Genomic DNA, 27,958 nt, shown 5'->3' with positions numbered 1-27,958 from the left:
GTCTTGTTTCTCGAGTGCTGAGCCTGGGCACTGGGCAGCCCCACATCACGATGCTCCTTATGCTGATGGAGGGGTTCGGGCATCAGAGGAGGGTTTTCCCTGCATCTCAAGTGACCGGAGCAGGTAGGAGAGGTGGAGATTGGCCCAGAGCTGCTGCGTGGCACATAGGAACACGCTTCTGCTTGGCAGAGCTCTCATGGTTTGCCTGTGTGCTCCTGGAGTGCATTAATACCCCTATTGGTAATGCTGGTTTGGGATTTTAGGGCTGGGTTGTTTGGAGAACTGCATGTCTGAAACACCACGGATGCTTCCCTGCATCCCTTGGGAATCCCAAAGGTTTGTGCCATGTCTCGTGGCTCTGGAGAACCAGAGAACAGAATTTAACAGGGTCTGTAGCAATAGGACAAAGGGGAATGGCTTTAACCTGCCCGAGGGGAGACTGAGATGAGCTCTTAGGCAGAAGCTCTTCCCTGGGAGGGTGCTGAGGCGCTGGCACAGGGTGCCCAGAGAAGCTGTGGCTGCCCCATCCCTGGCAGTGTTCAAGGCCAGGTTGGACACAGGGGCTTGGAGCAAGCTGCTCCAGTGGAAGGGGTCCCTGCCCGTGGCAGGGATTGGAGCTGGAGGAGCTTTAAGCTCCCTTCCAACCCAGTCTGGGATTCTAGAATTCATTTTGGCAGCTGGTTTCCTTTGAAAATCTGCCCTTTGCTGTTAGACAGGAAAGGAAACCAAAGACTCATTTACTCCCCCTTTTTCGTGGTACTGACACTTGAATAACTGCTTCCTCTGTGAGGTTCAAGCCTCAGCCTCCAAGCCGAGCATCCACCAGCGCTGCCTGGCTGCCCCTGGAGGGGGGGCACCCCAAAGTGCCACCTCGGAAGGGGGTGGAGGTTGTCATAGAATCACGGACTCATGGAATGGTTTGGGCTGGGAGGGACCTTCAAGGCTCATGCAGTCCCAAACCCTGCAATGAGCAGGGACACCTTCCACTGGATCAGGTTGCTCAGAGCCACATCCAGCCTGGCCTGGAATGTCTCCAGGGATGCTGACCTCTCTGTGCAGCCTGTGCCAGTGTTTTACCACCCTCGCCGTAAACAATTTCTTCCTCACATCCTGAATCCCCTTTTAGTTTAAAACCATCACCCCTCATCCTGTCCCTACAGGCCCTTGTCCCAAGCCCCTCTCCAGGTTTCCTGCAGCCCCTTCAGGCACTGGAGCTGCTCTCAGGTCTCCCCTTCAGGAGCCTTCTCTTCTCCAGGCTGCCCCAGCCCAGCTCTCTCAGCCTGGCTCCAGAGCAGAGCTGCTCCAGCCCTCGCAGCATCTCCATGGCCCTAATGGGGGGGGGGGGGGGGCAGAGGTTTTAAACCTCTGAGCATCCCTGCGGGACACAATACAGCACTCCCCCCCCCGCAGCACAGAGCCACCCTCATCCTCCCCACCCCCTGCATCAAATGAGGAAGTGGGAGGAGGAAAAAGAAAATCAAATGAGTTGCAGTTTGTAGCTGCAGCAGAAACACAGAAGCAAAGTGTGTCGGGGTGGCCATGGGACCCCGGTGACAGGAGCCCCCAGCACCCCGGCCCTGGGGGCACGGCTCACGGGCACCATGGTGAGTGCAAGCCCTCGTTGGGCATCCCCCACGCTGTCTCCCTCGGGCACCCTTGGGGACGTCACCCTCCCTTCCTGCCACCTCTGAGCTGCCCATCCCTCCTGCTCCCATTGTGGTCCTTCGAGCTGGGGAGGGGATGCTGCTGCCCGGGCTTGGGGACATGGAGCTGGGGCTGGGTGAGGCTCTGGCACAGGGCACGGTGCTGGGCAGCAGCTGGGGATGGTGCTGGGTGCTGATAGCAGGGTTGGTGCCCCCAGGATGGAGGACACCGGGCAGCGAGGCTGGGCTGCCACAAAGTGGGTTTGATTTTGCTGTCCCAGTGTGGTACCCGCAGGAGAACCTTTGTGTTCCTCTTGGCCCAACTTCCCCCCAGTGCTTCTGGTTTCAGCGCTCACGGTGCAGGCAGAGTGCAGGGGGGCGATGGGGGCAGCCAGCTCACGCCAGGAAGGACCCTCTGGGTACCACTGGCCTTGCACATGCAGGGACCAGGGGCTGTGAGTAGGACATGGGGCTCCTGAAAGGGCAGTGAGCAGAGCTGGAAGGTGATCTGGAGGCAGAAGGGAAGATGAAAGGACATGGTGCTGGGACATCTTGTCTAGGTCATGCCTTGGTTGGACCAGATGATTCCTGCCATCCCTTCCACTGGGATTCTGTGAAAGCTTTCAAAATCAGAGTGATGCTCAGGTGTGGAGTAAGGGTCTGCACAGTGTGCCCATGGCCGTGTCCTTCAGCCCTGCTCCCTTTGTGACCCCAGAGGTTTCTGCCCAGCCAGGATGGGGACATGGCCATGCTCAGAGAGAGCTTTCTTTCACCCACAGCTGTGGTTGCCACCACTGAGAGGCTGCTCAGATGCTGTCCCGCACAAGGTGCAAGCACTGCCCACCCCCTACAACCACCCAAGACCTGAAGGTGCTTTGTGGCTTGGTGAAGGGCTGCACAATCACAGCCCCATCCCCTGACAGGGCCCAGCTCGGGGGCCAGCCCCATCCCCAGACCCTGGTGTCTCTGTGTACTGAGGGTTGTGACACCGATGCAGCATCCTGAGCTGCTCTTCTCAAGGCTTCCGGTGGTTTTTAAGGTGTTGGCTGTATCTGGGCTTGGGCTATCATCAAGAGACCAAAGATGCCACCTTGGGATGCATCCGCTCCCCACGTGGGGCTCCTGGGGTGTTTCTGATGGCTCAGACCTAAGCTTTGAAGAAAAAAACAGATGATGTTTTGCAATTGCTGCTGCAGGGCTGCTCCCCTTCCTGTCCTGAGCCACTGGCGGTGGCTGTGATGGTGACAGTCCCCATCCTCAGCTGGGGATCCTGATGGGGATCATGTACCCATCATGCATGGGACCAGCGGCAAAGCAAAGTCCCTTGTGTAATGTGGCTGCAAACTGTACCTGAAAGCACAGATGAAGGGCTGAGCAAAGCTGCTCCCTGCTTGGATTGAGGCTGAAATGGCTTCATGGAGGTGTCTGGGGACACCCCCAGAGTGGTGGCTGTTGAGCTGCTGCTCCCTGGCTCATCCCTCGCTTTAGCTAGGACAGAGAAGGGGAAGTGAGGAACCGCTGCCCCAAACCTCTGAAGGCAAATCCAGTCGGTTCCCCTGCTCCCCACAGGGGTGCTGCCCCCATCCTGCGAGGGCTCACTGGGTGCTGGGCTTGGAGGGATGAGCATGGTTTTGAGGGAGCATCATTCCTCTGCATCCCCCCCACAACAGGAGCAGGGTGAGCCCTGACCCCACAAAACCCCCTGTGCAACCTCTCCAGGCCTGCCAAGGAAAGCCAGGGTGATGCTGGGCAGAAACAGCCCTGGCCCTGCAGACATCAGGGACAAAGCCTTCATTTAAAGTGATCTGCAGTGGGGCTGCATCAGGTGCCCCAGCAGAGCCAGGAAAGCACCTACCCTGTGCTGGGAGGAAGAGGAGGTGTCACGAAGGGCAGTGGCAGCTCCGAGCAGCCGTTTGACTGCAGGAGGAGAAGCTCCAGGCGTCAGCTCAAAAGCCCCAGGCTGCAATACAGGAGATGCTCAAATTTGCCTGAATTTGGTGCTGTAACCAGCGGTGGGAGCCCCATGGGGTGCCTGTGCCAGCCATCTCGGGGTCATGGCGACAGGGGATGGGGAACTGAGGTGTGGGGCTCCCTGCGGGCTCTTCCTGAGCCGCTCCTCTCCTCCTGAAGCACAAGGTTTGGGCCAGGTTGGGTTGAAGCTGGGCAGCTCCTGGGGTCACCAACAGCTCCTGCAGGACAGTGCGGTGATGTGGGGCGGGTGCTGAGCCCGCCTGCGCTTTCCTGGGTGGCTTTTCTAAGGGTTTATTAGGATGGAGGGTGGAAGAGGAGGGGAAGGCAGAAAACAGGCCTATAAGCACCAAACAGGAGGAAGAGAAGAAGCTCCCCACATGGTTTCAGGCTCCCTGAGTTGACCCAGGTCCATGCATCCCAAGGGAAGGTGGTGGGACAATGAAGCCAAAAGCCCCTCTGCAGGCTACGAGGCTTGAGCTGCGCTTGGGGTTTTGGGGGGCATGGATGGCATTTTGGGTTGCAAAACCCAGCAGGGAGGGAGGTACCGAGGGGAGCAGAACGATGCTGCCGAGCTCTGCAGTGCTCCATGGTGGTCCCATCGCGATGGTGCATTGAGGGTGCAAAAGCATCATGGTTGGAGGCCTGAAATCTTGAAGCAAAAGGGGAAGAGAAGAAAAGGGAAATGGAAAGAGCAAGAGGTTTGGGGCGACGGCGGGGAGGAGAAGTGAAATCGGTGCCAGGAGCGCTGGGGTGAAAGAGGAACCATGGGGGGGCACGGGCAGGTCCAGATGGGGCATCCCCTCCCGGGCACTGCAGCCGTGTTCAGCAGGCTCCTCTGCAGCGTGCAGGACAAGGGGCCCTTCAGTCATTTTCCCTTTGCATGGCAACGTCTTCCCCTCCCCTCCCAGCCCAGGGCTGTGCTCAGCCCCACAAGGGCTCAAATCACAGTGCAGTTTTCCTGCTGTCCCATGGCCCCCAAGGGCAGAGCTGGGGGGCAGCTGGGCAGGGAGCAGAGCGTGATGGGGAAGCAGTCTCTCCTGTGCCCTGGTGCAAAGGGTGCAGAGGATGTGAGGATGCATTCACCACGCTATTTTTGCCCTTCCTCTGGGTTATTTCTGCTGTCCCGTTGACCCATCAGCAGTTGCTTGTTAGCCCTTTGTCACCCCCATTACAGCAGGGTGACGTTGCAAACAACCCCTCAGTGCCCCAGTCTGCTCCTGAGGGATTTACAGGTTCCCTTTTGCACCACCCGGAGGTGCCTGGGGGAGCTGGGGCTGGACCCGGCTCTGGAGCCCCATTCCCAGCAGCGGTGGCCCCGGTGCAGCCGCTGTGACCCCCTTCCCGCAGGGCAGCAAGGAGCGCTTCCACTGGCAGAGCCACAACGTGAAGCAGAGCGGCGTGGACGACATGGTGCTGCTCTCCAAGATCTCCGAGGAGGCCATCGTGGAGAACCTCAAGAAGCGTTTTATGGACGATTACATCTTCGTATCCTTCCCAGGCCAGCGGGACAGGGAGCAGCAGGGATACGCTCCAAGGCTTTGCCAGGGCAGGGGTTTACCCCGGTGTATCCTATCCCACACTGTGCTGGGACAAGATTGGGATCAGCTGGGGGAACGCCACCATTCCCAAGCTGAGCTGCACTCGGCAGAGACACTGCAGCCGTGATCCCCACCCTGCTTTGCCCTGGGACCCTCTTTGGTCCTTCCTTTGTGGCCACAGGGCCTTAAGCAAGAGCATGGAGCAAAAACCCTCTGGAGACCTTCCTGCCTCTGCCAAGGGCACTTGTGGCCATCACCTCTGTTGCTGTCACCCAGCCCTGCTGATGCCCACAGCACATCCCGGCTGCTCTGCACCCACCACAAACCCCAGCACACCCTGGATGGGTTGGGAGCATCCTTGCAGATACAGGGTGAAGGTGCCAACCCTCACTCTCCACCAGTGTCAGGCCATAGGGGACACCATCAAGCTCCCACCTTGCCCAGTGTTGCCCCACTGAGCCATCCCTCAGCCCAGAGGCTTTGGCAGTTGCTGGGTCCCATCCTGGAGCTGACAATGCTGAGCCCCACGCACGATGCTCTTTGGTCCATGGCGCAGATGGGGAGGTGTCAGAACCACAGACTCATGTTTGGGTTGGAAGAGGTCGCAACCCCACGTTGTGATCTGAGGCGCTGAGCCTTTGCCTTGCTCACCCCATGCTGCTTGGGGCTGCAGCCCCTGCTCCGATAGGGAAGAGGACGAGATCCTGCTGCAGGGAGCAGGGCACAGCGGGGCTGAGCTCACACCGCTGCGAGCGGCTTTGGTTTCCCTAAAGATGTGGCCAAGTCCTTACAAGGTGATGCTGTCCCATCCTGTGCTGACGCAGCCCCTTGGGCTGCACTGGGGCTTTCACTGTGCCTCAGGGCTGGCTTTGGGGTCAGTGCAGCCTCTTTCTTCCTTTTTCTCTGTGCTTGCTGCGTGCAGGGAGCCCTGACTCAACGCCGGTGCTTCTGCATCCCCCATCTCTTCCTGCCTTTTGGCTGTTCTTCCCTGCCCCGCTGTCAGCTGGGATGAAAACAGGACATGGAGGGCTTGGGGCAACCCCACTGGCACCCTCTGTCCCCAGCCTCAGCCTCCCCCTCCTGCTGCTGCATCATTTCCAGGAGCGATTCCCAGCTTTTCCATTCCCCTGCCCACACCCCAGCGACTGGGGGAAGCTGCAGGCCAGGGGAAGGCAGGAGCCATCAGCTTCTTTCTTCTCCGTGCCTCAGTTTCCCGGGGTGGAAAATGGAGACAGCCTCCAGCTGCAAAAGCCACAGATGGAGCACGAGCAGAGGGGGAACTGCGGGATGTTGCAGGATGCTGGAACTGCCGCTTATGGGGCTGATCCTCAGCCAGACACCATGGAGCTGAGGGGATGCTCCTGCTGCATCCTGTGCCCATCACACTGCAGGGGACACCCAGGGCCCTGTGGCCAGGAGAACCCCGAGTCACGGCAGCCTGCACCCCAGCTGAAAGCCCTCGTGTGGTATTCCTGGGGCATCTTCCAGGATGAGGAACCCCATCAGCACCTTCCTGCTTTCGGTGCCGCTGCCTCCAGGGCAGGAAGGGGGGACATGGGGAAGGATGTAGAGACCTTAACCTGCCTCCCAGACCTACATCGGGCCGGTGCTCATCTCCGTCAACCCCTTCAAGCAGATGCCGTACTTCACAGAGCGGGAGGTGGAGCTGTACCAGGGCGCGGTGAGGCGGCTCCGTGCCATGGGGGGGGGTTCATTGGGTTTAATTTGGTGCCCCATAAGCGTCCCTGTGGGTGGCAAGGGAGTAATTCCCTATCCCTGCTGTGTGCCACTGCCCTGTGCAGTGCATGGGCAGAGCTGAGGAGCTGATGGCTCTGTGCCGCTCTCCTTGTGTCCCCCTTTTAGGCTCAGTATGAAAATCCCCCCCACATCTATGCCCTGACGGACAACATGTACCGCAACATGCTCATCGATGGCGAGAACCAGTGCGTCATCATCAGGTAGGGGATGTGTGGGGCACAACCAGGACGCTGTGGGTGTCCGTGCCTGTGGCAGGGGGGTGGGACTGGATGAGCTCTAACATCCCTTCAAGCCAAACCAGTCTGGGATTCCATGGCCATGAACACCAGCCAGGGCTGTGACCGGGTTGTCCCAGGCAGGGACCAAGCCTTGTGCAATGCTCCTTTCCGGCTGAGTGTTGCAAGGGAAATATCAGGATGTGGGGCAAGGCAAGAGACTTCCCCTTGAGGCTTCCAAGTCCCGCTTCTCCCCTCCAAAATCCAGCAACAAGAAATCCCACATCTCCCCCAGGAGCAGCTCCTCACCCAGCCTTGCTCCGGCCCTGCTTGTATCCCAGAGCACCCGGGCAGCCCCATCCCCAGCACTGGCACTGCCACACGCTCAGAGTATGGGGCAGGAGGAAGGACACAGCCCCTGTCACCACCATCACCCGCCCAGCCCTGCTCCAGCACCCCTGCCCCAGGCACCCCAGGATGGGCTCATTCACGTCTCCTCTGCTTTGCCATTGACACAGTGGAGAAAGCGGGGCTGGCAAGACAGTGGCAGCGAAATACATCATGGGCTACATCTCCAGAGTGTCCGGGGGTGGTGAGAAAGTGCAGGTAACTCTGCCCAACCCACAGTATCCTGCATCCCCTCACCTCCCGACTGCTCCCCACCATCCGATGGTGGCACATGGAGCAGCCCCGGCTCAGTCCTCTGCCCCTCAGCACGTGAAGGACATCATCCTGCAGTCCAACCCGCTGCTGGAAGCCTTTGGAAACGCCAAAACCGTCCGGAACAACAACTCCAGCCGCTTTGTAAGTCACCAGGGCAGGGGCAGTGCCACGGCCAGCATCCATCCCAGCAATGCTCTGGGAGAAGGAGGAATGAAGCTGGAGCTGGGGGGGATTGGCCATGGCTCTGAGCGGGAGCTGTGCTGGGCAGGGGAAGTACTTTGAGATCCAGTTCAGCCGGGGCGGAGAGCCCGACGGGGGGAAGATCTCCAACTTCCTGCTGGAGAAGTCCCGGGTGGTGAGCCAGAACGAGTGCGAGAGGAATTTCCACATCTACTACCAGGTACGGGGCTCACGGAGCAGCCGGGATGCGGCAGAGCCAGGGGCTGGGTAACTGCAACTCCCATTTCCCACTCAGCTCATTGAAGGGGCATCCCAAGAGCAGCGGCAGAACCTGGGTATCATGAGCCCGGATTATTACTACTACCTGAGCCAGTCGGACACGTACCAGGTGGAGGGCACAGACGACCGCAGCGACTTCCATGAGACCATGGTGAGTGGCTGGGATGGGGAGACCCCAAAGCTGCCTGTGACTGGGCAGGGGCTGATGGGGTCCCCATGTCCCCAGAACGCCATGCAGGTCATCGGCATCCGTGGTGAGGACCAGCAGCTGGTGCTGCAGATCGTGGCCGCGATCCTCCACCTGGGAAACATCAGCTTTCGGGAGGAAGGCAACTATGCTAGGGTGGAAAACGCTGACTGTGAGTAGCCAACTGCTCCTGGGGGCAATGGGGATGCTCACAGAGACCCTTGGCAAAGAATTGCGAACTCTTCATAGCATAAAGCCCCTGGCAGAGGAGAGAGGCACCATCAGCATCTCCCCCACGTTAGACATGGGGAAACTGAGGCAGTGAGCAAATAGCACACCAGAGCTTAATTAATAAGGGGAAGGAGTAGCTTGCTGTGATTTAGCACAGGGACGACCACGACCCACATTCCTGGTAGCCGCATCACTGGTGTCCTTTGCACTCGGATGGGGCCGAGGGGTCCAGCAGTGGCTGCGGCAGCGTGCCAGGGTTATATGGGGAACAGGCAGCCCTGAGTCCCCTCCCCACCCTGCCCAGCCCTGGCCTTCCCTGCCTACCTGCTGGGGATCGACCAGAACCGCCTCAACGAGAAGGTCACCAGCAGGAAAATGGACAGCAAGTGGGGCGGCCGCTCCGAGTCCATCACCGTCACCCTCAACGTGGAGCAGGCGGCTTACACCCGGGATGCCCTGGCCAAGGGGCTCTACGCACGTGTCTTTGACTTCCTCGTGGAGGTGCGTGGTGCCAGCAGGATGGGCACGGCGGGGATGCTCAGCACCCGCTTCTGTGTGCGACCGGCCCCAGTGAAGGTGGCTTGTTCTGTCTCTCCCTGCAGTCCATCAACCGCGCTATGCAGAAGCCGTATGAGGAGTACAGCATCGGGGTGCTGGACATCTATGGCTTTGAAATATTCCAGGTATGTGCTGCTTTGCTGCAGGAGCCCAGCTGGGGAATGGCCTTCCCTGGTTCCGCAGCAAGGAGAGCGGCTGGAGCAGGGGGCTGGTAGCAGTCGATGGCCACAGGAAGCAGCATCCCAAAGGCTCTGCTGTCTGAGGTCCCCCAAGCGTGGTGATAGGAGCAGAAGCCAACTCAGCCCCATCTTATTTCATCTTTTATCCCTTCGCAGAAAAATGGCTTTGAGCAATTCTGCATTAACTTTGTGAACGAGAAGCTGCAGCAGATCTTCATAGAGCTGACCCTGAAGGCAGAGCAGGTACCGGGGGGCTGCATTAGCACCCTAATTTCTGCACCCCACCACTGTCATGGTCCTAGCACCATGGCCGGAGCAGGGGACTGCAGCTTATCCCATGGGTCGGGGGCCACCCGGCTCTCCCAGGAGGAGTACGTGCAGGAGGGGATCAAGTGGACCCAGATCCAGTACTTCAACAACAAGGTGGTGTGTGACCTGATAGAGAACAAGCTGGTGAGTGCGGTCCCCTCCTCCCACAGAGGTTTTCTCAGGGAGCTGAGGCACTGGGGAATGTGGTGCTGGATGGGCTGGGTCCTGAGGATGAGTGGCAGAAGCTGGTCCTGCCAGGAGCATCCTTGGGAGACCAGCAGCTCTGCACCCTTAACCTAAGCTGCCGTTCAGTGTGAAGCAGCATTAAACACTGCGGGGCACTTGAGCACAGCTCGATGCAGGACTGGGCCCTGCCTGCAGCCTCTGGACACCCATGGCTTCATTCTCCCTCTCCCAGAACCCCCCTGGGATCATGAGTGTCCTGGATGACGTCTGTGCCACCATGCACGCCACCGGCGAGGGCGCGGACCAGACCCTGCTGCAGAAGCTGCAGGCAGCCGTAGGCACCCATGAGCACTTCAACAGCTGGAGCTCAGGCTTCATCATCCACCACTATGCTGGCAAGGTACAGGGCCCCACACCTCACACCCCATTCACATCCCACAGTCCCGGTGTGGGGCTGAGCTCCCCTCCTGCTCCCAGGTCTCCTACGACGTGAACAGCTTCTGTGAGCGCAACAGGGATGTGCTCTTCACCGACTTGATCGAGCTCATGCAGAGCAGTGAATTGTGAGTCCTGGCAGTGCTGTGCTCCTGGGGACCACCCCAAAAGGGCTGGGGCAGAGGGCAGCATCCTCAACATCCAGACCATAAAGCTTTGCTGGAACCAAAGCTTGGGGTGCTCAGCATCCTGCATGGCTCTGTGGGTACCAGTGGCATTCACAGAATCATAGAATCATGGACTGGTTTGGGTCGGAAAGGACCTTAAGATCATCTAGTTCCAACCCTATATCTAGTTCCAGCTCCCCATGGAGCACAGCAGCACCAGTGGCTGCAGGGCTGGGCAGAAGGATGCTCATGCACTGGTACCCATCCCACCCAGCCAACGAGCACGCAGTGGGAATGGGCTCAGCCAGGTGCAGGATTACCCAGAGGTGGAGCTGGTTCCAGCTCAGCTCATGCTAGACCCATGCTGAGCTTGAGGAGCCTGGCGGCTCTCACCTGGGGCCTGTCACCTCCTGCCTTGCAGTGGTTTCATCCGGATGCTATTCCCAGAAAAGCTTGACTCTGACAAAAAGGGACGACCGACCACAGCGGGCTCCAAAATCAAGGTATGCCCCAGAGGCTGCAGGGCAGCAGCTGCTTCTGGGACAGCACCAGGGTGACGGGCTCCCACCAATGCCTTTAATGGTCCAGAGGTCAATCCTTGCAACAGAAACAGGCTAATGACCTGGTGAACACGCTCATGAAGTGCACACCACACTACATCCGCTGCATCAAGCCCAACGAGACCAAGAAACCCCGGGACTGGGAGGAAAGCAGGTAACAGAGCCCCTCATGGTGTATCAGCGAGCTCAGGGAAAGGGACCCAGCCACGGAGATGTGGCCAAGAACGGGTTTCCCCCAAAACCTGCACCCCCGAGATGGTCGCTCTGTGCTGCCAACAGACCCAGGGGAGCACAAGGTGGGTGCTGAGGAGCATGTGGGGACACACAGACCCCTCCACATGCAACACCCAGAGGCTCCAGCCAAGCCCCACGATGCTCTCGCACGTGCACAGCCACGGGTATCCCTGTGCAAAGCAGTGGTCCAAGCAGGTTCCCATCGCCATCCCTGCCACCCCATTCCAAGCCCGTTCCCCCCGGCTCCACAGGGTGAAGCACCAAGTCGAGTACCTGGGGCTGAAGGAGAACATCCGGGTGCGCCGGGCAGGATTCGCCTACCGCCGCCTCTTCCACAAGTTCCTGCAGCGGTGAGCGCCCAGCGGGATGCGGGTGGCACGTCCTGCCCGTCCCTGCAACCCAGCCGGGACCCACATCCCTTCTCCCCACAGCTACGCCATCCTGACCCCCGAGACGTGGCCGTCCTGGCGCGGGGACGAGCGGCAAGGGGTGCAGCACTTGCTGCGCTCCGTCAACATGGACCCGGACCAGTACCAGATGGGTCGGAGCAAGGTGTTTGTCAAGAACCCCGAGTCGGTAGGTGATCCTGCATCCCTTGGGAACGCTGCACAGAGCTGAGCATCGCTTTGAGCAACGCTGGGGAGGGTTTGGGTGCTGATGTGCAGGGGAAGTGATGCTGCTGGGGCCGTGCTCAGCACCCCGTGGTCCCTCCCAGCTCTTCCTCCTCGAAGAGATGCGGGAGAGGAAATTCGATGGCTTCGCCAGGGTGATCCAGAAGGCCTGGCGCCGGCACATTGCCATCCGGAAGTACGAGCAGATGCGAGAGGAGGGTAAGGCCGGGCAAAGATGGGGACCAGACCCCGCCTTCACTCTGCATTTCGTTGCCTGCAAAGGGATGGAGAGGAGTAGCTGGGAGTCAGTGTTTGCAGAGTAAATGCCAGTGGTCACCACCCAATCCCATTGTGGGAGCCTTCCCACCCTCCCAAGCATGCAGTGAAAAATCAAGGGGAAAACCCAGAAAGCAGTGGGGTCCCTCCCTGCCTCCCGCAGCACGAGGGCTTTTGAAGGCACTGAATGGGTTTCAAGCTCAAGCCGCTTGCATTCCTCCTATGGCATAAAATGAGCCCCATTTCTTGCTGCCACGATCCATGTGGCAGCTCCCACAGCGCCTACAGGCAGTTTGGGAGGGCAGGCACTGGCCGAGCAGGGCAGACAGGGGCTGAGGGCTGAGCCCTGTCTGACCAGCATCACTTCGGGGCTCCCCACAGCCTCCAGCATCCTCTACAACTTCAAAGAGCGGAGGAGGAACAGCATCAACAGGAACTTCGTGGGTGATTACCTGGGCATGGAGGAGCGGCCGGAGCTGCGCCAGTTCCTGGCCAAGCGGGAGCGGGTGGACTTTGCCGACTCCATCACTAAGTACGACCGGAGGTTCAAGGTACACAGACCCACCAGGGGCATGGGACAGGCCAGGCTGTGGCTTGTGGTGCCTGGCCAAGGTGGGATGTGTGTGTGGGACTTGTGCCCCCGTGCAGACATCTTCTCACCCCCTGCTTCTGCCCTTTCCCAGCCCATCAAGAGGGACTTCATCCTCACCCCAAAGTACTTCTACCTGATCGGGAGGGAGAAGGTGAAGAAAGGTCCCGAGAAGGGGCAGATCAAGGAGGTGCTCAAGAAGAAGGTGGAGCTGCAGGCAGTGAGTGGTGTCTCGCTGAGGTGCGTCCCTTAGCATGGGGTCTGCGTGGGAGGTCCACAGAATCATAGAAACACGGAATGGTTTGGGTTGGAAAGGACTTTAAGGTCTTTCAGTTCCGACCCTGTTGCCCAAGGCTGGGTCCAGCCTGGCCTTGAACACTGCCAGGGATGCAGCACTCACCACTTCTTTGGGCACCCTGTGCCAGCGCCTCACCACCCTCATAGGGAAGAACTTCTTCCTTACATCTAACCTATAACTTCCTTATATCTAACCATGTGCTCAGGCTCCACCGTCCTCCCCATGCCCCGCTGCCCACGGCCAGGCCCCAGCCCCTTGCCCATGGAGCCATAGGGATGATGCTCCCACAGAGTGCTTTGCATTTGGGGCTTTGGAGCCTAGGAAGGTTTCCAGCACAAATCACCAGCCTTGCCCCCCCCCGCTGACACCCCACACCGGGGTTGCTCCCCCAGCACCAGGCAGGATGATTTCTTCATCCTGCACGAGAACGATGCCGACAATTTCTTGGAGTCCATCTTCAAGACAGAGCTGATCAGCCTGCTGTGCAAGCGCTACGAGGAGCTCACCCGCAGCAAGCTGCGCCTCTCCTTCAAGGACACGTAAGGATGGAGGCCGGGAGAGGTGGCAAAGCAGGACAGGGTCCTGTCACCGTGCTCTCATGGCCTCTCTGTCCCCCAGACTACAGTTTCGGGTGAAGAAGGAGGGCTGGGGAGGTGGCGGCACCCGCAACATCACCTTCGTCAGAGGACAGGGCGATGTGGCCACCCTCAAAGCAGGAGGCAAAACCCTGACGGTCAGCATCGGGGATGGGCTCCCCAGGAATGCCAGTGAGTGCCAGGGTGTCTGGGTGATGGTGGGAGAAAGGGAGGGTACCAGAACACTGCTGGAGGCCTGGGAACACCGGGATGAGCCATCATGTGCCCCAGCCCTGGGGGTTTGTGGCTCACCCAGGAGGGACCCGCTTCTGCTCGGGTGGATGGGGCAGCATGCATGGGGAGAAAGGCAGCTGGGTACAAAGGGTGGGGGCAGCCCGGTGTCACCTAACGGGGGGCTCGCGTCCCCCCAGAGCCCACGAGGAAGGCAGCGAAACAGAGCAGAGGTGGCAGCAGGTGCCCAGCACCCTCCCGAAGGGCCCCCCCAGCACCCAGAGGTGAGCAGGGCAGTGCCGGGGGTACCGGAGCGGGGCCATCCCTGGGTCCAGCCAGCGCTGCGCTCCCGGGGGTGCAGGCTGAGCATGGGCCCCTGTGATGCACCATCCCGGGGGGGGGGGGGGGGGTCTCCCAGGTGCCTGCAGGAATGGGGCACCCCAATTCCCACGTGGAGGTGGCCGGGCTCAGCAGGACACATGCAAGGCAGCCCAGAAGCAGGCGCGGGGGCCACCGGCTGCAGTGTTACCCCCCCGGAATGCTGGCCACCAGCCGAAGACACGGCCCCCATCTGAGTACAACATGGATTTCCTCAATGTGCCTGACCAGGGGGTGGCCGGGTAGGTCCTGTACCAGCACGTGCATCCTCCTTCCTGCTCCATCCCACTGCTGCCAGCCCCAGGAGATGTTCGTTCCCCTCTGGCTTCCCACCCAACAGCCCACCCAGGTCCCGGCAAGCTGGTTTTGCTGCACCAACCATGCTCATGCACACCCCAGTTCTCCCAGTCACTGCACTGGGAGGACCAAGCTGAGCCGCAGGCGGGCACCGAGCAGCGGGTTGGGTTGGTGGGAGGGAGCAGGGTGGGAAGGAAGGATGGGGCCTGCCTGCCCTCATGATGGGAACGTGGTTCCTCCTGGCCCCACAGCATGCAGCGCCGGCGCAGCCTGAGCCAGCGGCCACCTCCAGCCAGGCGTCCCAAGCCGCAGCCCAAGGCGGCCGTGCCACGCTGCCGGGCGCTCTACCAGTACATTGGGCAGGACATGGATGAGCTCAGCTTCAACGTGGGGGACATCATCGACATCCTCCTGGAAGGTGCCACCAAACCCCTGCCCTGCCCAGCTTATAAATCATGGGATGGTTTGGGTTGGAAGGGACCTTAAAGCTCATCCAGCTCCAACCCCTGACACAGGCAGGGACCCCTTCCACTGGAGCAGCTTGCTCCAAGCCCCTGTGTCCAACCTGGCCTTGAACACTGCCACAGATGGGGCAGCCACAGCTTCTCTGGGCACCCTGTGCCAGCGCCTCAGCACCCTCACAGGGAAGAGCTTCTGCCTTATCTCCAACCTGAACTTCCTCTGTTCCAGTCTGAACCCATCACCCCTTGTCCTACCGCTGCAGTCCATGATGCAGAGCCCCTCTCCAGCATCCTTGTAGCCCCCTTCAGACACTGGAAGCTGCTCTGAGGTCTCCACGCAGCTTCTCTTCTCCAGGCTGAACAGCCCCAGTGTTCTCAGCCTGGCTCCATCGGGAAGGTGCCCCAGCCCCTGAGCATCCTCAAGGCCTCCTCTGCACTTGCTCCAACGGTTCCATGTCCTTGTGCTGAGGACACCAGCACTGCACACAGTGCTTCAAGCGGGGTCTCAAGAGTTTTCCTCTCCGTCCCCCATGGCAGCACCTTGCCTGACCCAGCTCTTCTTTTCCCCATTCCCAGATATCTCCGGCTGGTGGAAGGGCCGGCTGGACGGCAAGGAAGGGCTTTTCCCTGGGAACTACGTGCAGAAGATCTGAGCCGAGCGCAGTGGCCACATGGAGGCAGGGAGGGGGTCACCGTCCTCACACCCCACCTCTGCCAGGGCTTTGCCAAAGGGGCCAGTGGTGGCTCCGTGGTGGTCCTCCATGGACACAGGCCTTGAGCTGTGGTGGCTGCCGGGATGTGCCGATGCCAGCCATGGAATGCTGTAGCTGCTTTAGATGGCAGCCTCCCTGCAGCAAGGACCGGCTCTTTGCTGCTTGTTCGTACCCTAGGACTGGAGCTGCTCAAGTGATTCCAGGGTCTAAATAGGATTGTCATTAATAATTATGGTAAATACTCAGAAACTGAGCCTGCAGTTTGTATTTCACCCTGGTGCCAGCCCGTGGCTCCCTCTGGCCCCCTGACAAGAGCTCTGCACCCACGTGTCCCAAAGTGGAACATGTGTTGAACCCTCCAGAAGATGCTGAATACAGAACCCAGTTCCACCAGGATCCCGGCTCCACATCCCAGCATGACTCTGGACCATCCGGCATGGCTGGAAACTGCCAGGGCAAAGCAGCACAACAGGGAGCAGCAGGACTGGGACACCATCACCATTCCGATTTCTCATAGGAAAAGCTGGGAGAACCAGGTAGCTAAAGCCCATGGAGCTGTAGCAGCTTTGTCTGATGATGTTCACAGGGCTGAGCATCATGAGGAGGGGTGTTTCATCCGTCGGGGGCCAGGGTCAATACGTGGGGTGGAAACTGGGCTGCTCCAAAGGGCTCCGGATGCTCAAAGGGGCTCTGAGGGGGGTCCTGGGGTGCTCCAAGGCGTTCTTAGGGGCCACAACAGGCTTGGGGATCCCAGGAGTCCAGGATGCTCCAAGGATCTTGGGTGCTCAGAGAGCCCTGGGATGCTTTAACGGGTCCAGGGTGCCAAGGAGAGCTCCAAAAGGCTTTAAGGGGCTTCCCAAGGGGTGCTCAGAGAACCCCTTGGCTGCACTGGCTCTGTGGTTCAGGAGACCCCCAAGACAGGGGCACAGACGCGGCTTAAGGGGGGTCTTGGATGGGGGCTGAGTCTGAGCCAGGGTTGCTCCAGGCAGTCTGCAGCAGGGAGAGGGATGAACGGGGCCCAAACGTCGGGGCCCATCCTGCCTCTGCCCCGCACCCCGGCCGAGCTCTGCGCTGGAGGAAGTGACGACAGCCTCAGCCCCACATCCTGCCCTCCTCTTCCTCCCTCCCGCAGCCCCCAGACAGGGACTGCCCCAGACAGGGATTGCAGAGGGGTGCAGGGGACCCTGCTTCCTCCAGGGTGGGGATGGCACAAGGCAGGAGGCTGCGGGGATGTGAAGTCCCCCATGGCCCCCCGCTGCAACCCACGGCTGGGCCTCCCCACCATGGGGTTTACAGCGCCTGTGCTCTTTGGGGCCACTTTTCCTGCAAATCCCAGGTTTTCGGGTGTCCTTGCACTGCAGAGCTTGCAGGGGGCAGTGGGAAGCAGAGACTGAATTGTTTTTAATTTAAAAGGGGAAAAAAAAGGCTTTGGAAAACCCATTGATTTCAATAGCTCCTCCCTGCACCCTTCAGCCTTTCCTTGGGGCTGGGGGGCAGCACCCGGCTGTGGGTGCTCCCACTCAGCTCAGGCACCCACTGGGCTGCTGCAAAGGGCTCCGGGTGCTCCGAGGGGGGTCTCTGAGGAGCTCCACTTGTTCTGAGGGTCCTGGGAGACTCCAAGGGGCTACAATAGGCTTGGTGGTCCCCGGAGTTCAGGGTGCTTCAAAGAACTTGGGTGCTCAAAGGGCGCTGGGGTGCTCTTAAGGGGTCCAAGGTGGTCTGAGAGCGTTTCAAAAGGCTTGGAGGGATGCTCTAAGGGGTCTGGGGCCTCCCAAGGGGTTCAGGGTGCTCTGAGGATGCTCCAGGGACTTGGGATGCTCCGAGCCCGCAGGGATGCTCCGGCCGCCCGCAGGCACCGGGGTGCGGAGGGGGGGGGTGCAAACGCACCCCGTTAAGGCAGGCGGGGGTCCCGGGGCGGGGCCAAGCCCCCCCCGCTGCCCCCGCCCCCCCTTCCGCACCGCTCCTTCCTTCCTCCCCCCCCCCCTCCTCCTCCTCCTCCTCCCCCCGCTCTCGCGACAGCTCCGCTCAGAAAATGGCCCCGCGGCCGCGCCGCCGCTGATGCGCGCTCCCGGCCCCGGTACGTGCGGGCGGGAGGCACCGGGAAGGGGCGGGACCGGCCCCGGGAAGGGAGCAATGGAACGGGGGGGGGACCGGCCCCGGGAGGGGGGTACGGAAATTGGGGGGGGGAACCGGTACCGGCGGCTGTACGGGAGAACGGGGCGGGGGGGGGGGGGGTACGGGAACGGGGTTGTCCGGCACCGGGGTGTAACGGGCCCGTTACCGGGCTCTGCAGGGAGCTGGACGTGCACCAGGGGCTGCCGGGGGCTGGCTCCGGGTAAAGCCGTTTTGCCCGGGGGAGATGTGGGGGGGACATCGGCATAGGGCTGCTGTGCACGGGGGGGGGGGGGGGGGGGGGGGGGGGGTCTGTGTTACAGGGGTGCCTTGCCATGGGGGTGCGAGCCATGGCCGTGTTGCTGCCCACGGGAGTAGCCATGGGTGTATAACCATAGGGACCTGCTAGGTGCAGAAACCACTTGCCATGGGGGTGGCACCCATGGGGGCTGCTGGCTAAGGCGGGGGGGGTCTTTCCTATGGGGCTGATAGCACAGGGACAGCTAGCCGCGGGAGGTGTTGGCCCCCGGGTCTTTGCAGGCATGTGTGGTCTGTGGAAGCACCGAGACCCGCTTCACCACCTCGAGCATCCTCGGGCTGCTCCCACCGGGGTCTCCCCACGGTCTCTCCATCTCCTTGCACACGTGGGAGCTGCTTTGTTGCTGTCAGGGGCTTGGGGATGCGGCTGCTCAGCTGCTGCGGGGCCGAAGGGGCTCCTGAGCCTTGGCCGTGGCGTGAACTTGCCGGTGGTCAGGGCTGCTGCTCGAGGAGGAGCAGCGTTGGCTGGGCTCAGGCGGAAGGTCTGTCCTCCGCAGATGGCTCCTGAAGGGGAACAGGGTTTTTTCTGTCTGAAGAGCCCAGTGGATCAGCTGGCTGTGGGCAGGCTGGTGAAGGCGGGCACCAGGATGGTGCAGGGATGGGGGGAAATGGCTCTCCCGTGTTCACACGCTGCCCGGGTCACTGACGGCTTGGAGCAAGCTCAGGGGATGGCAAGGTGGCTCTGCAGGAAAGGCTGAAAGATGCTTTCAAAGGAACCACTGATGGGCCTTGGATGAGCTCCCTCCATGTCCGCTGTGGGGCCATGGCACAGGGAAGCCCTTGGATGCCCACGCTGCCTCCAGCAGCAGGTGTGGTGGGGTTCCAGGCTGGGCTCCATGGGCCTCTCTGGGCAAAATCTGAGTTGGAGAGCAGGGAGCGTGCCCTCGGGGTGAGGTGCAAGGCAGAACATCAAGGCAGCGGCTTTGCTCCAGCCCAGGTTGGGATTAAGGTACCTTGCTTGTGGTGGGCATCAGGGGCAGAGATGCCCGGAGCATCATCCCCCCCAACACCAGCTCTTGCAGGGCTCCCTGCGCTGTCTGAAGGCCACAGGAGAATTCAGGACATGGGTTTAATTTAGGGCCCGTTTGCACCCTGTGTGCGGCGGCCGGAGCACAGCACCGGCAGCATCCGTGCTGCTGTCAGCCTCCACGTCCTCCCTCCGCGCTCCCCGGCTGAGCGATCACATGAGCCCCTTGTTCAGAGCCTTTGTCTCTCATCTCCTGCACCGAGGAGCTGCCTTTTGGGAAGCTTCTGCAACCCCAGGCCAGAAACCACGCCGAGATGCTGCAGTAGGATTATTTGTCCCGTTTATCCATCCCGGGGTGTGTGTGTGTGTGTGTGTAAAAGGCTCCTGTGCTTGGTGATCTGTATAACCCCCTGGTTCGTTTGTGGGAGATGAGCTGTATTAATTATTAACTGAGTCAGCAGCAGAGGCTGCTCTGGGTGAACAGTAGCTGCAAACCCTCCTCGTTGCCGTCAGCTTCCCAGAAGGATTTTTCCAGGGTTCCTGTTCACCGCAGGGGCTGCAATGAGGGAGTTTGGTGCCGGCAGGTTTTCAGGGAGACTGAACCTGCAGCAGGAAAACGCTGGGAATACCGACACCGACTTCAGGTTTGGGTTTCCAGGGCAGGGTTTGCATTGGCATTGGGGGATTCACATCTCACCGGTGACAGTTCAGCAGCAGAATGGTGTCAGGGTGGCAGAACGGACGGTCCTGGGGAACTAAAGGTGTTACAGTGCCCTGCAGGAGGTGATCAGTGACAGCAAAGTGACACAGGCACCACCAGCTCCCCAAAACCAGGGCCTGGGCTGAGTATAACGGGATGCTGTGGGGCTGCCACCCTGTCCACTGCCAAAGGCACACCCTTATTGAGCAGCTTTGCTCCAGCTGGATGTTGATGGGGCCACAAGGCATGTGCCAGGCATGTACAGGCGTGTGCTGGCTGCAGCAAGGGGTGCCTGTATCCATCCCACCTGCCCTCACTGACCTGGCCAGTTGTATCTCCCTCCCCAGGAGGCCTTCTCCCAGCTTTTCCATAGGGAAAAATCAGCTCAAAACGCATCTCTTGGGTACCCCTGGGAAGCGGCAAGTGGCAGCAGGCAGCCAGGAGGGAGAGGAGGGAAGGTTTGACCCAGGAGCGCTGGGAGGTCCCTGCAGAGGAAGCAGAAAGGTGCCCGTGATCCAGCTGAGCTCTTGGTGGGGTGGGTACCAGCATCCTGCTGCCTTCAGCCTCATCTGGAAGCCATTGGAGACCATCGCTCCCGGGGTCTGTCCGCAAGTCCTGGGACAAGCACTGAGGACTGAGCCGGAATGAGTGTTTCCAGCAGGGAAGAGGGAACCTGGGGGAGGTTCACTATAGCCTCAAGGACTCATGAAATGCTTCAGCAGCACCCAAGGCTGGAAGCTACGGTGATGGTCACCAAAACGTGATGGCGCTGCATGGACGCTGCACAAGGGGCTGAGCAGACAGATGTAGCCCTGCCTCGATCCTTTGAATGCTTTCTCCATCAAAGGAAGATTCCCAAGATGGTTTTGCCCCCCCAAACCTGCTTTATCTCTGATAAAACAAAGCTCCCTCAAAGCCTCTCTGAACTTTATGTGCCCAAACCCCTTTGTGCAGATGGAGCAACCCAACCCCTCCAGCCAGGGCTGAATTTCCCCTCCTGGGACACAACCAGCCTGGCCCCGGCCCAAATCCCCCCACTCTGTGGCTGATCCTCCTTCCAGCCTCAGTCCCAGGTTGCATCCCGCAGCGGCAGCAGAAGCTGAGACAAAAAAAAACCCCAATGCAACCCCTGAACAAAGCCACAGGCCTGGGGGCAGCCTGAGGTATAATCCCACACGGATTCCCTGCTCCATGCTCTGATTTATTGCTGGTGGGTTGCAGTTCTGAGCTCTGTGTGCCAGGGTAAAACCCATCTCCTGCAACCCGCCGGGATCCTGGCTGGAGCGGAAAAATGCCTCTGGAATAGATGCAGACGGGCAGGTCATCAAGGCCAGGAGGGATGGGGTGGATGCAGATGCACCTCCTTGTACCCACAAGGCTGATCCCCAAGGAGATTCCCCAGGGACATTTGGTTTGGGAGTCATTGAGCTTTTGGGGAAATATTAACCCTCTACCCAAGTGCAGATGTGGGAGTTGCAGCCCCTCTGCAGCCCCAGCACTGCTGTGATGGGCCTGTAGGGACAGAGCAAGGGGAATGGCTTTAACCTGCCAGAGGGGAGACTGAGATGAGCTCTTAGGCAGAAGCTCTTCCCTGGGAGGGTGCTGAGGCGCTGGCACAGGGTGCCCAGAGAAGCTGTGGCTGCCCCATCCCTGGCAGTGTTCAAGGGCAGGTTGGACACAGGGGCTTGGAGCAAGCTGCTCCAGTGGAAGGGGTCCCTGCCTGTGGCAGGGGTTGGAGCTGGATGGGCTTTAAGGTCCCTTCCAACCCAAACCATTCTATTATTCAAATTAATATTGCTATTATTAACTTTGACATTAAGACACTATTGAGGGCGCTCCTGAAGTGAGGGACTTTTCAGATGCTTTATACTAGGACTTAGTGTTTGCCTTCTGCATGTCAGAGCCTGGCGCCTGGTGAAGCCAGTTTAATCTGGGGGACCGCCTGATGTAGGCTGTGTGAAGGAGCCATCCCCACGTGCCCATCAGCATCCGGCTTCGCTGCCAGTGCTCCCAGTCGTGCAATGGGACCTGCTGCTCCTCTTGGCTGGAAAACCCTTTGAAACCATGGGTAGGGTGGATGGGGGGATTACCCTGGGAAGTGTTGCCTTTGGTAGCGGGTCCTCCCTAGCAGAGAACATAGCAAAGCCCCTCAGAAGCCAGGATCTCCTGCCCTGGGGGTCCCCTGGTGGGAGGCTCCCGTGGGACATAAAGGAGGAGGCAGTCAACATCATGCCAGGCTTTAACCTCTCGCCCTTGCACTCGGTGCAGCATCGCCAGGAGAAGACTCCATCCACACGTGCATCACCCTGTGCCCACCCCTGGCCAGGCCATGAAGACGGAGAAGGAAGAGGCTGTGCCCACCTTCTCCCTGCGGGGTAAATACACTGGAGAGGGGGCAGGTGAGTCCCTTGTGCCTGCTGAGAGGGGCTGGGGCAGGAGGAAGGGGAGGAACTTTTGCTCCTGTTGCTGTGAGGTCCCTTTGGCCAAGTCCCACCCCAGAGGTGGACTGGGGAGCACCCTGAGGCTGGGCATGGCAGTACACATGGCACCACCCAGTGTGTTGGAGATACCAGCAGCCTTTGCCTTCATACCAGCAGCTTTTTCTAGGGCAAAGAGCATCCTGTCTCCAACCACCCTGGAGGGCTCCAGCCCCTTCCAAGCCAGATCCCACCAGACCCCCCCACAACTGTGTGCACCCCTGTTTGTAAAGGGTAGGAATCACAGAATCATTAGAGTTGGAAGGGACCTTAAAGCTCATCCAACTCCAACCCCTGCTGTGGGCAGACCCCTTCCACTAGAGCAGCTTGCTCCAAGCCCCTGTGTCCAACCTGGCCTTGAACACTGCCAGGGATGGGGCAGCCACAGCTTCTCTGGGCACCTTGTGCCAGCGCCTCAGCACCCTCACACGGAAGAGCTTCTTCCTTACATCCAACCTGAACTTCCCCTGTGTCAGTCTGAACCCATCACCCCTTGTCCTGTCCCTGATGCAGAGCCCCTCTCCAGCATCCTTGTAGCCCCCTTCAGACACTGGAAGCTGCTCTGAGGTCCCCACGCAGCTTCTCTTCTCCAGGCTGAACAGCCCCAGTGTCCTCAGCCTGGCTCCATGCAGCCCCCAGCCTGTGCTGGTACCTGAGGCTCTTCCTCCCCAGGGGCACTTCCTCCCCTCGCCCTTGTTGAGCCTCAGGAGGTTTCTCCCCAGCCCGTGGAGGTCCCCGTGCCCAGCGGCACCGGCCCGGGCTGCGCGCGGTCCCTGACAGCCTCTCCCCGCAGGCAGCAGCGAGGCGCCGGTGCCGGGGAGCGTGGGGACCCCAGCGCAGGAGCTGCGGCCGCTGAAGCGCAGACCTGTCCCAGGTGAGCCCCATGCCTGCCCCATGGGGATGGCAGCAGCGGGGTCAGGGGTGAATGAGGCCAACGCATCTGTGTCCTTGCAGGGAAGCACTACCAGTGCTCGAGCTACGGCTGCAGACTGGCCTTCCCCAGCATGCAGGAGCTGATGGACCACCACAAGGTCCACTACAGACCCACGCAGTCGCTTGAGGGTAAGGCTGGGACACCCGGCATCGCTCCAGGGTGAGCTTTCTTTTGGCTGGGAGGTGGCAAAGTGGGGCTTGAAGCTGAGGTGGAGCCTGGACCTCCAGGAGATGCTGCGCAGCATCAGATAGGAGGTGCCGGAGACCCACTGTGGGGCTGGGGCAGCACAGCTGCATTGTTGCTGAGTCTCTGCCCTATTTCTTTGCCCAGGTAAAACGTTCCAGTGCCCCACGCTGGGCTGCACAGAGACCTTCCCCAGCATGCAGGACCTCATGGCCCACATGAAGGTGCACTACAAGCCAAACCGTTACTTCAAGTGAGTCCCGCTGGTCCCCATCCCATCAGAGAATCATTGAATGGTTTGGGTTGGAAAGGACCTTAAGATCATCCAGTTCCACCCCCCTGTCATGGGCAGGGACACCTCACACTACACCATACTGCCCAAGGCTCTGTCCAGACTGGCCTTGAACAGTGCCAGAGGTGGAGCATTTGCCACTTCCCTGGGCACCCTGTGCCAGTGCCTCACCACCCTCATAGTAAAGAACTTCTTCCTTATCTCCAACCTGAACTTCCCCTGTTTTAAATTAAACCCATTTCCCCTTGTCCTATCCCTACAGGCCCTGATAAGCAGACCTGCCATCTCCCTGCAGACCACTCCCATAGCATGTCCTATGTGTGGGCACCCAGCAGCTCCCAAACAGCCCCAGGCACACAAGATGCTACATTTGCAGACACTGGGGCTAGGGCTGGGGGGTGATGTGGAGGGGAACACTGTCACTGATGCTCTCAGGGTGACGTGGAGGGAACACTGTCACTGAGGCTCTCAGGGTGATGTGGAGGGGAACACTGTCACTGATGCTCTCGGGGTGACGTGGAGGGGACGCTGTCAGTGATGCTCTCGGGGTGATGTGGAGGGGATGCTGTCAGTGATGCTCTCGGGGTGATGTGGAGGGGACGCTGTCAGTGATGCTCTCGGGGTGATGTGGAGGGGACGCTGTCACTGATGCTCTCAGGGTGATGTGGAGGGGATGCTGTCAGTGATGCTCTCGGGGTGACGTGGAGGGGACGCTGTCAGCGATGCTCTCGGGGTGATGTGGAGGGGATGCTGTCAGTGATGCTCTCAGGGTGACGTGGAGGGGACGCTGTCAGTGATGCTCTCGGGGTGATGTGGAGGGGACGCTGTCAGTGATGCTCTCGGGGTGACGTGGAGGGGATGCTGTCAGTGATGCTCTCGGGGTGACGTGGAGGGGACCCCATCCCTGACACTGACCGCTGGCCCTGCAGGTGTGAGAACTGCCTGCTGCGCTTCCGGACACACCGCTCGCTCTTCAAGCACCTTCACGTCTGCTCTGACAGCGCCAGCAGCCCCACGCCACCCCCCAAAGCCGACAAGCCCATCCCGCCCGCTACCTCTGCCCTGGAGAAGGACCCCCCGGCCAAGCCACCCGAGGGGCTTCCCAAGCTCCCGAGCGTTATCCGGCCGCTGGAGAAAGAAGCCATCGTGCCCGGTGCGGACACTGCCCCGGTGCCCAGCAGCCTCCCCGAGCTGCCGGGCTCGCTGGAGGCACTGCCGCTGGTGTCGCCGGCCCCGCACCCCTTCCCGCTGCTGGAGCCCGGCCTTTTCGGGCCGTCGTCCTTGACTCGGTTCTCGGGGCCACCCCCGTCCTCGGTGCCGGGACCGTTCCTGTCCTACGTGCCCCCTTCGCCCTACAGCTTGCCCCAGCCCGCGGCGCAGCATCGCCTCCGGCCCTACGTGCCGGGCCACGGCCCCCCCGTCTCCAACGCCGTCTGGAAGAAAAGCCAAGGTGAGCGCGTGGCGCCGTCCGGGCAAAGCTTCTTCTGCTCCCACCTTCACCAGCAGCTCCCGGAGGAGAACCCAGCATCGGCCAGCCCAGGATCCCCCTCCCAGCCCCGCGTGGGGCCGCTCTGCACCCCCCCCAGCCCCATCCCACCTCCGGTGCCCTCCGCATCCCGTCCACAGGGATGCTCTATTGGACAAAGCGCCAGCAAACACCAAAATCGAGCCTCCAAATTATGCCAGCCCCGCTGCTCCCCGGCGTGCTGGGGGTGCGAGGCAGGGGGCCGGGCCAGGCCTGCCCCCCCACGTGTCCCCCCTGAGGGAGGGGAAGCCCTAATGCTTGTCTTGCCCCTCGATTCCCTCCGCAGGTGTGAGTGTCAGCCCACTCCTCCCATGCTTTGGCTCAGGAGTGACTCCAGGTTAGTTTGGCACCTACTGGTTGGGGGCTGCTTTCTGTCACTCGGGGGGGCGGCGGGCGGTGGTGGGGGCTGCAGGGGATGGGAGAGGCCCCATGGGGCACCGTGATGCTCCCCAGAGAGTAGAGGGGAGCACAGGGGGAGGGCAGGCTCCTTCCATTGTGGGAGCCACATGGAGAGGGGATGCTGCCCAGGTAGGCTCGGAGTCAGGGGGGGTCACTGGCTGTGTGCCCCCAGGAAGCACCCAGCCTGGTTCTGAGGGCAGAAGCAGCGGGAGAAGGAGCTGCTGGAGCTGCTTGGGCTCAAGTCCTCCCCAGTCCCCCCCCAGCTCCAAGGCAGGGTTGGAAACTGCTGTCCTTAGCTCCATGCGGAGAGGCGACGGGCAAAGGGATGTCAGGGCCGGGGGGGGCACAGCCTCGCTCCCTGCTCCCAGATTTTGGCGTTCTTCCACTGGGAAGGGAACCTCCAGTGGATGTGGGGCTCGGAGTGTGGGGTCTCCTGCCCCCATTGCACCGGCTGATGCGAGCCCCGTGACACCCATCACGAGCCATGGCACCGAGCACCCTGCACCCAGCGCTGCGCTTGGCACGGCTCCCATGGCACCCGGGGCTTGGGGCTGGGGAGGCGGGAGGGGGGGCGAGCGCTGTGCTTCCCTCCTCGCCCGTCCTTGCAGGGCACTCCTCCAACAGCCGCATCGTGTGGGAGCACACGCGGGGCCGCTACACCTGCATGCAGTGCCCCTACTCCAGCGCCTCGCGCGAGGAGATGACCCTGCACATCGAGGACCACCGCAAGAACCCCCCTGCGCCCGGCCGCATGGACACCGAGATGGGTACGGCACCATGGCGGGGAGGCAATGGGGAGGGATCCTGGCTGCTGGGATACCGGTGCGGAGGAAGGGATGCTGATGGGGAGCGGGCTCAGCCTGCCCTGCACGGTGTGCACCCCGTGCCGCCGGTGGGGAAGGGACAGAGCTGCTGGGGTGAGCATCAGGCTCCAGCCCCTGGTTCCTCGCCCTGTAGTGATGCCCCGGGGGGTGTCCGTGTGTCCTCCCCGTGCCCCTACATCAGGGTGGGAGGGGTTTGGCCGCGGTGCTGACTGCTCTTAAGTGCCGTGGGTTAGTGGTGGCCTTAGTGCTGGGGAACGGTTGGGCTCGATGCTCTTAAAGGTCTTTTCCAACCACGCGGATTCTGTGATTTGCTTCGTTCCAGATTTCGGGGTGGGTCTCTCCTCCTTCCACACCAAGCTGACGCCGGAGATGGAGAACTCCCTGTACTCGCAGCTCTGATGCCCCTGGCTCCCGTGGGACTGCTCCTGCACCTCTCCATCCCTCCCTGCAGCCAGGCAGGGGGGCACCGCACAGCCCCCTGCCACCAACTGGGACAGGGACCCCTTCCTGGGTACCGGGAGCATCCCCAGCTCGGGGCGGCGGAGGGGACGATGGACGATTCATTTCTACCCTCCCTTTGCTCTTTGGAAACTCTCAAGCACTTGGAACCCCACGTCTCCCTCCCCTCAAGGCTCCGTTGTTCAGCCCTAGGGGCTCGGGGGGAGCCTGGTTGGGTTGCTCAGGAGTTCGTGGACTTCTCTGGAATGAGGTCTTGGAATAATAAATGGGAATTGTACAGGAGCAGTGGCCGGGAGCGCCTCTGTCAGTGCCAGCGGTGGCAATGGGGAAGCGGTGCCACCCTTAAGGATGTCCCCACCTGAAGAAGGGATAGATGGGGGGTGCATATGTGAGAAGCAGAGATGGAGCCTTTGCTTCCAACCCCTCGGAGGTGTGAGGAGCCCACGGGGAACACGGTGGCTGCTGCACCCCAACAGCTCATCCATGGCCTGGTCCCCATCCCTGGGAGCTGTGCAACCTCCTGCACCCCACGAGGGAGCCGGGCAGTGAGTCCTGGCCCCACTTTGCTGTGCTGATGCTGAGCCCGGCCCTGCAAGGGGAGAGGGTTGAGCCAGGCAGGATGCTGCGGAACGGGGCCCAATGCTGCCTATGGCAAACACGGGATGGGAGCACCAGCACCACTGCTCAGCACCCATTGCTCAGCATCTGCTGTTCTGTGCCCACTGCTCTGCACCCAGTGTTCATCCCTGGCTGCTGCCCATGGAGCTGCCCCTTTCCCAGCCACACTCCCCTCAGCACACAGATCCCATGGGATCGGAGGCTTCCCCTTCCCATCTGCGCCCACCCTGGGGTGCACCTCGCAGGGGGCACAGGGTGAGCCCCGGTCCCTGCAGCGCTGCCCTGGGACGGGGGCTGAGGAGGGGTCTGGGTGCAGCCTTCATCCTGCTGTGACCCCTGCACAGGGGCGAGCAGCACCCCCCGGTTCACTCCTGCCTGCACCCCAGTGCTGGGCCTCCTTCCCCAGCCCCAGGGGACACAAGAGCAAG

The 27,958-nt window shown here is 60.9% G+C and overlaps 2 protein-coding genes across 3 annotated transcripts; both read left to right on the top strand.

The window, feature by feature from the left end:
- The first annotated feature begins 1,462 nt into the window (after positions 1-1,462).
- MYO1F (myosin IF) lies at positions 1,463-15,971 on the top strand. The gene is made up of 28 exons (XM_062625203.1): positions 1,463-1,604; positions 4,962-5,099; positions 6,744-6,833; positions 7,016-7,110; positions 7,644-7,731; positions 7,840-7,929; positions 8,057-8,188; positions 8,264-8,398; positions 8,474-8,606; positions 8,970-9,166; positions 9,268-9,348; positions 9,559-9,645; positions 9,769-9,855; positions 10,130-10,297; positions 10,375-10,460; positions 10,921-11,002; positions 11,107-11,213; positions 11,545-11,643; positions 11,725-11,869; positions 12,009-12,123; positions 12,562-12,731; positions 12,864-13,009; positions 13,460-13,606; positions 13,686-13,834; positions 14,074-14,157; positions 14,292-14,493; positions 14,800-14,966; positions 15,586-15,971. Exons 1-28 carry the CDS (start codon positions 1,602-1,604, stop codon positions 15,660-15,662), a joined length of 3,300 nt encoding a protein of 1,099 aa, XP_062481187.1. The 5' UTR covers positions 1,463-1,601; the 3' UTR covers positions 15,663-15,971.
- A 5,696-nt stretch (positions 15,972-21,667) lies between these two features.
- ZNF414 (zinc finger protein 414) lies at positions 21,668-27,194 on the top strand. 2 transcript variants are annotated; one of them, XM_062625195.1, is made up of 8 exons: positions 21,670-22,218; positions 23,090-23,170; positions 23,251-23,358; positions 23,561-23,666; positions 24,635-25,155; positions 25,517-25,567; positions 26,238-26,396; positions 26,776-27,194. In XM_062625195.1, exons 1-8 carry the CDS (start codon positions 22,149-22,151, stop codon positions 26,850-26,852), a joined length of 1,173 nt encoding a protein of 390 aa, XP_062481179.1. In that variant the 5' UTR covers positions 21,670-22,148; the 3' UTR covers positions 26,853-27,194. The 2 variants fall into 2 exon arrangements, with proteins under 2 accessions (XP_062481180.1, XP_062481179.1); XM_062625196.1 differs by lacking the exon at positions 25,517-25,567 and having other exon boundaries at positions 21,668-22,218.
- The last annotated feature ends 764 nt before the right edge of the window (positions 27,195-27,958 follow it).

This window comes from Pezoporus occidentalis, unplaced genomic scaffold (genome assembly GCF_034315485.1).
Source record: "Pezoporus occidentalis ecotype Australia unplaced genomic scaffold, CSIRO_AGI_Poc_V1 ctg278, whole genome shotgun sequence".
Taxonomy (NCBI): Eukaryota; Metazoa; Chordata; class Aves; order Psittaciformes; family Psittacidae; genus Pezoporus; species Pezoporus occidentalis.
The sequence above is the reverse complement of the archived record's forward strand: the minus strand, read 5'-3'. Positions and strand labels throughout refer to the sequence as shown.

What these genes read in the sequence shown, in the direction of transcription:
- MYO1F (XM_062625203.1), top strand. An exon ending in TAGGGTGGAAAACGCTGACT is followed by an intron (nt 8,607 to 8,969) that starts GTGAGTAGCCAA and finishes CACCCTGCCCAG; the next exon opens with CCCTGGCCTTCCCTGCCTAC. An exon ending in CAGCGGGCTCCAAAATCAAG is followed by an intron (nt 11,003 to 11,106) that starts GTATGCCCCAGA and finishes TCCTTGCAACAG; the next exon opens with AAACAGGCTAATGACCTGGT.
- ZNF414 (XM_062625195.1), top strand. Translation starts at nt 22,149, where the DNA reads ATGAAGACGGAGAAGGAAGAGGCTGTGCCCACCTTCTCCCTGCGGGGT. An exon ending in ATACACTGGAGAGGGGGCAG is followed by an intron (nt 22,219 to 23,089) that starts GTGAGTCCCTTG and finishes CTCTCCCCGCAG; the next exon opens with GCAGCAGCGAGGCGCCGGTG. An exon ending in CCGCATGGACACCGAGATGG is followed by an intron (nt 26,397 to 26,775) that starts GTACGGCACCAT and finishes GCTTCGTTCCAG; the next exon opens with ATTTCGGGGTGGGTCTCTCC.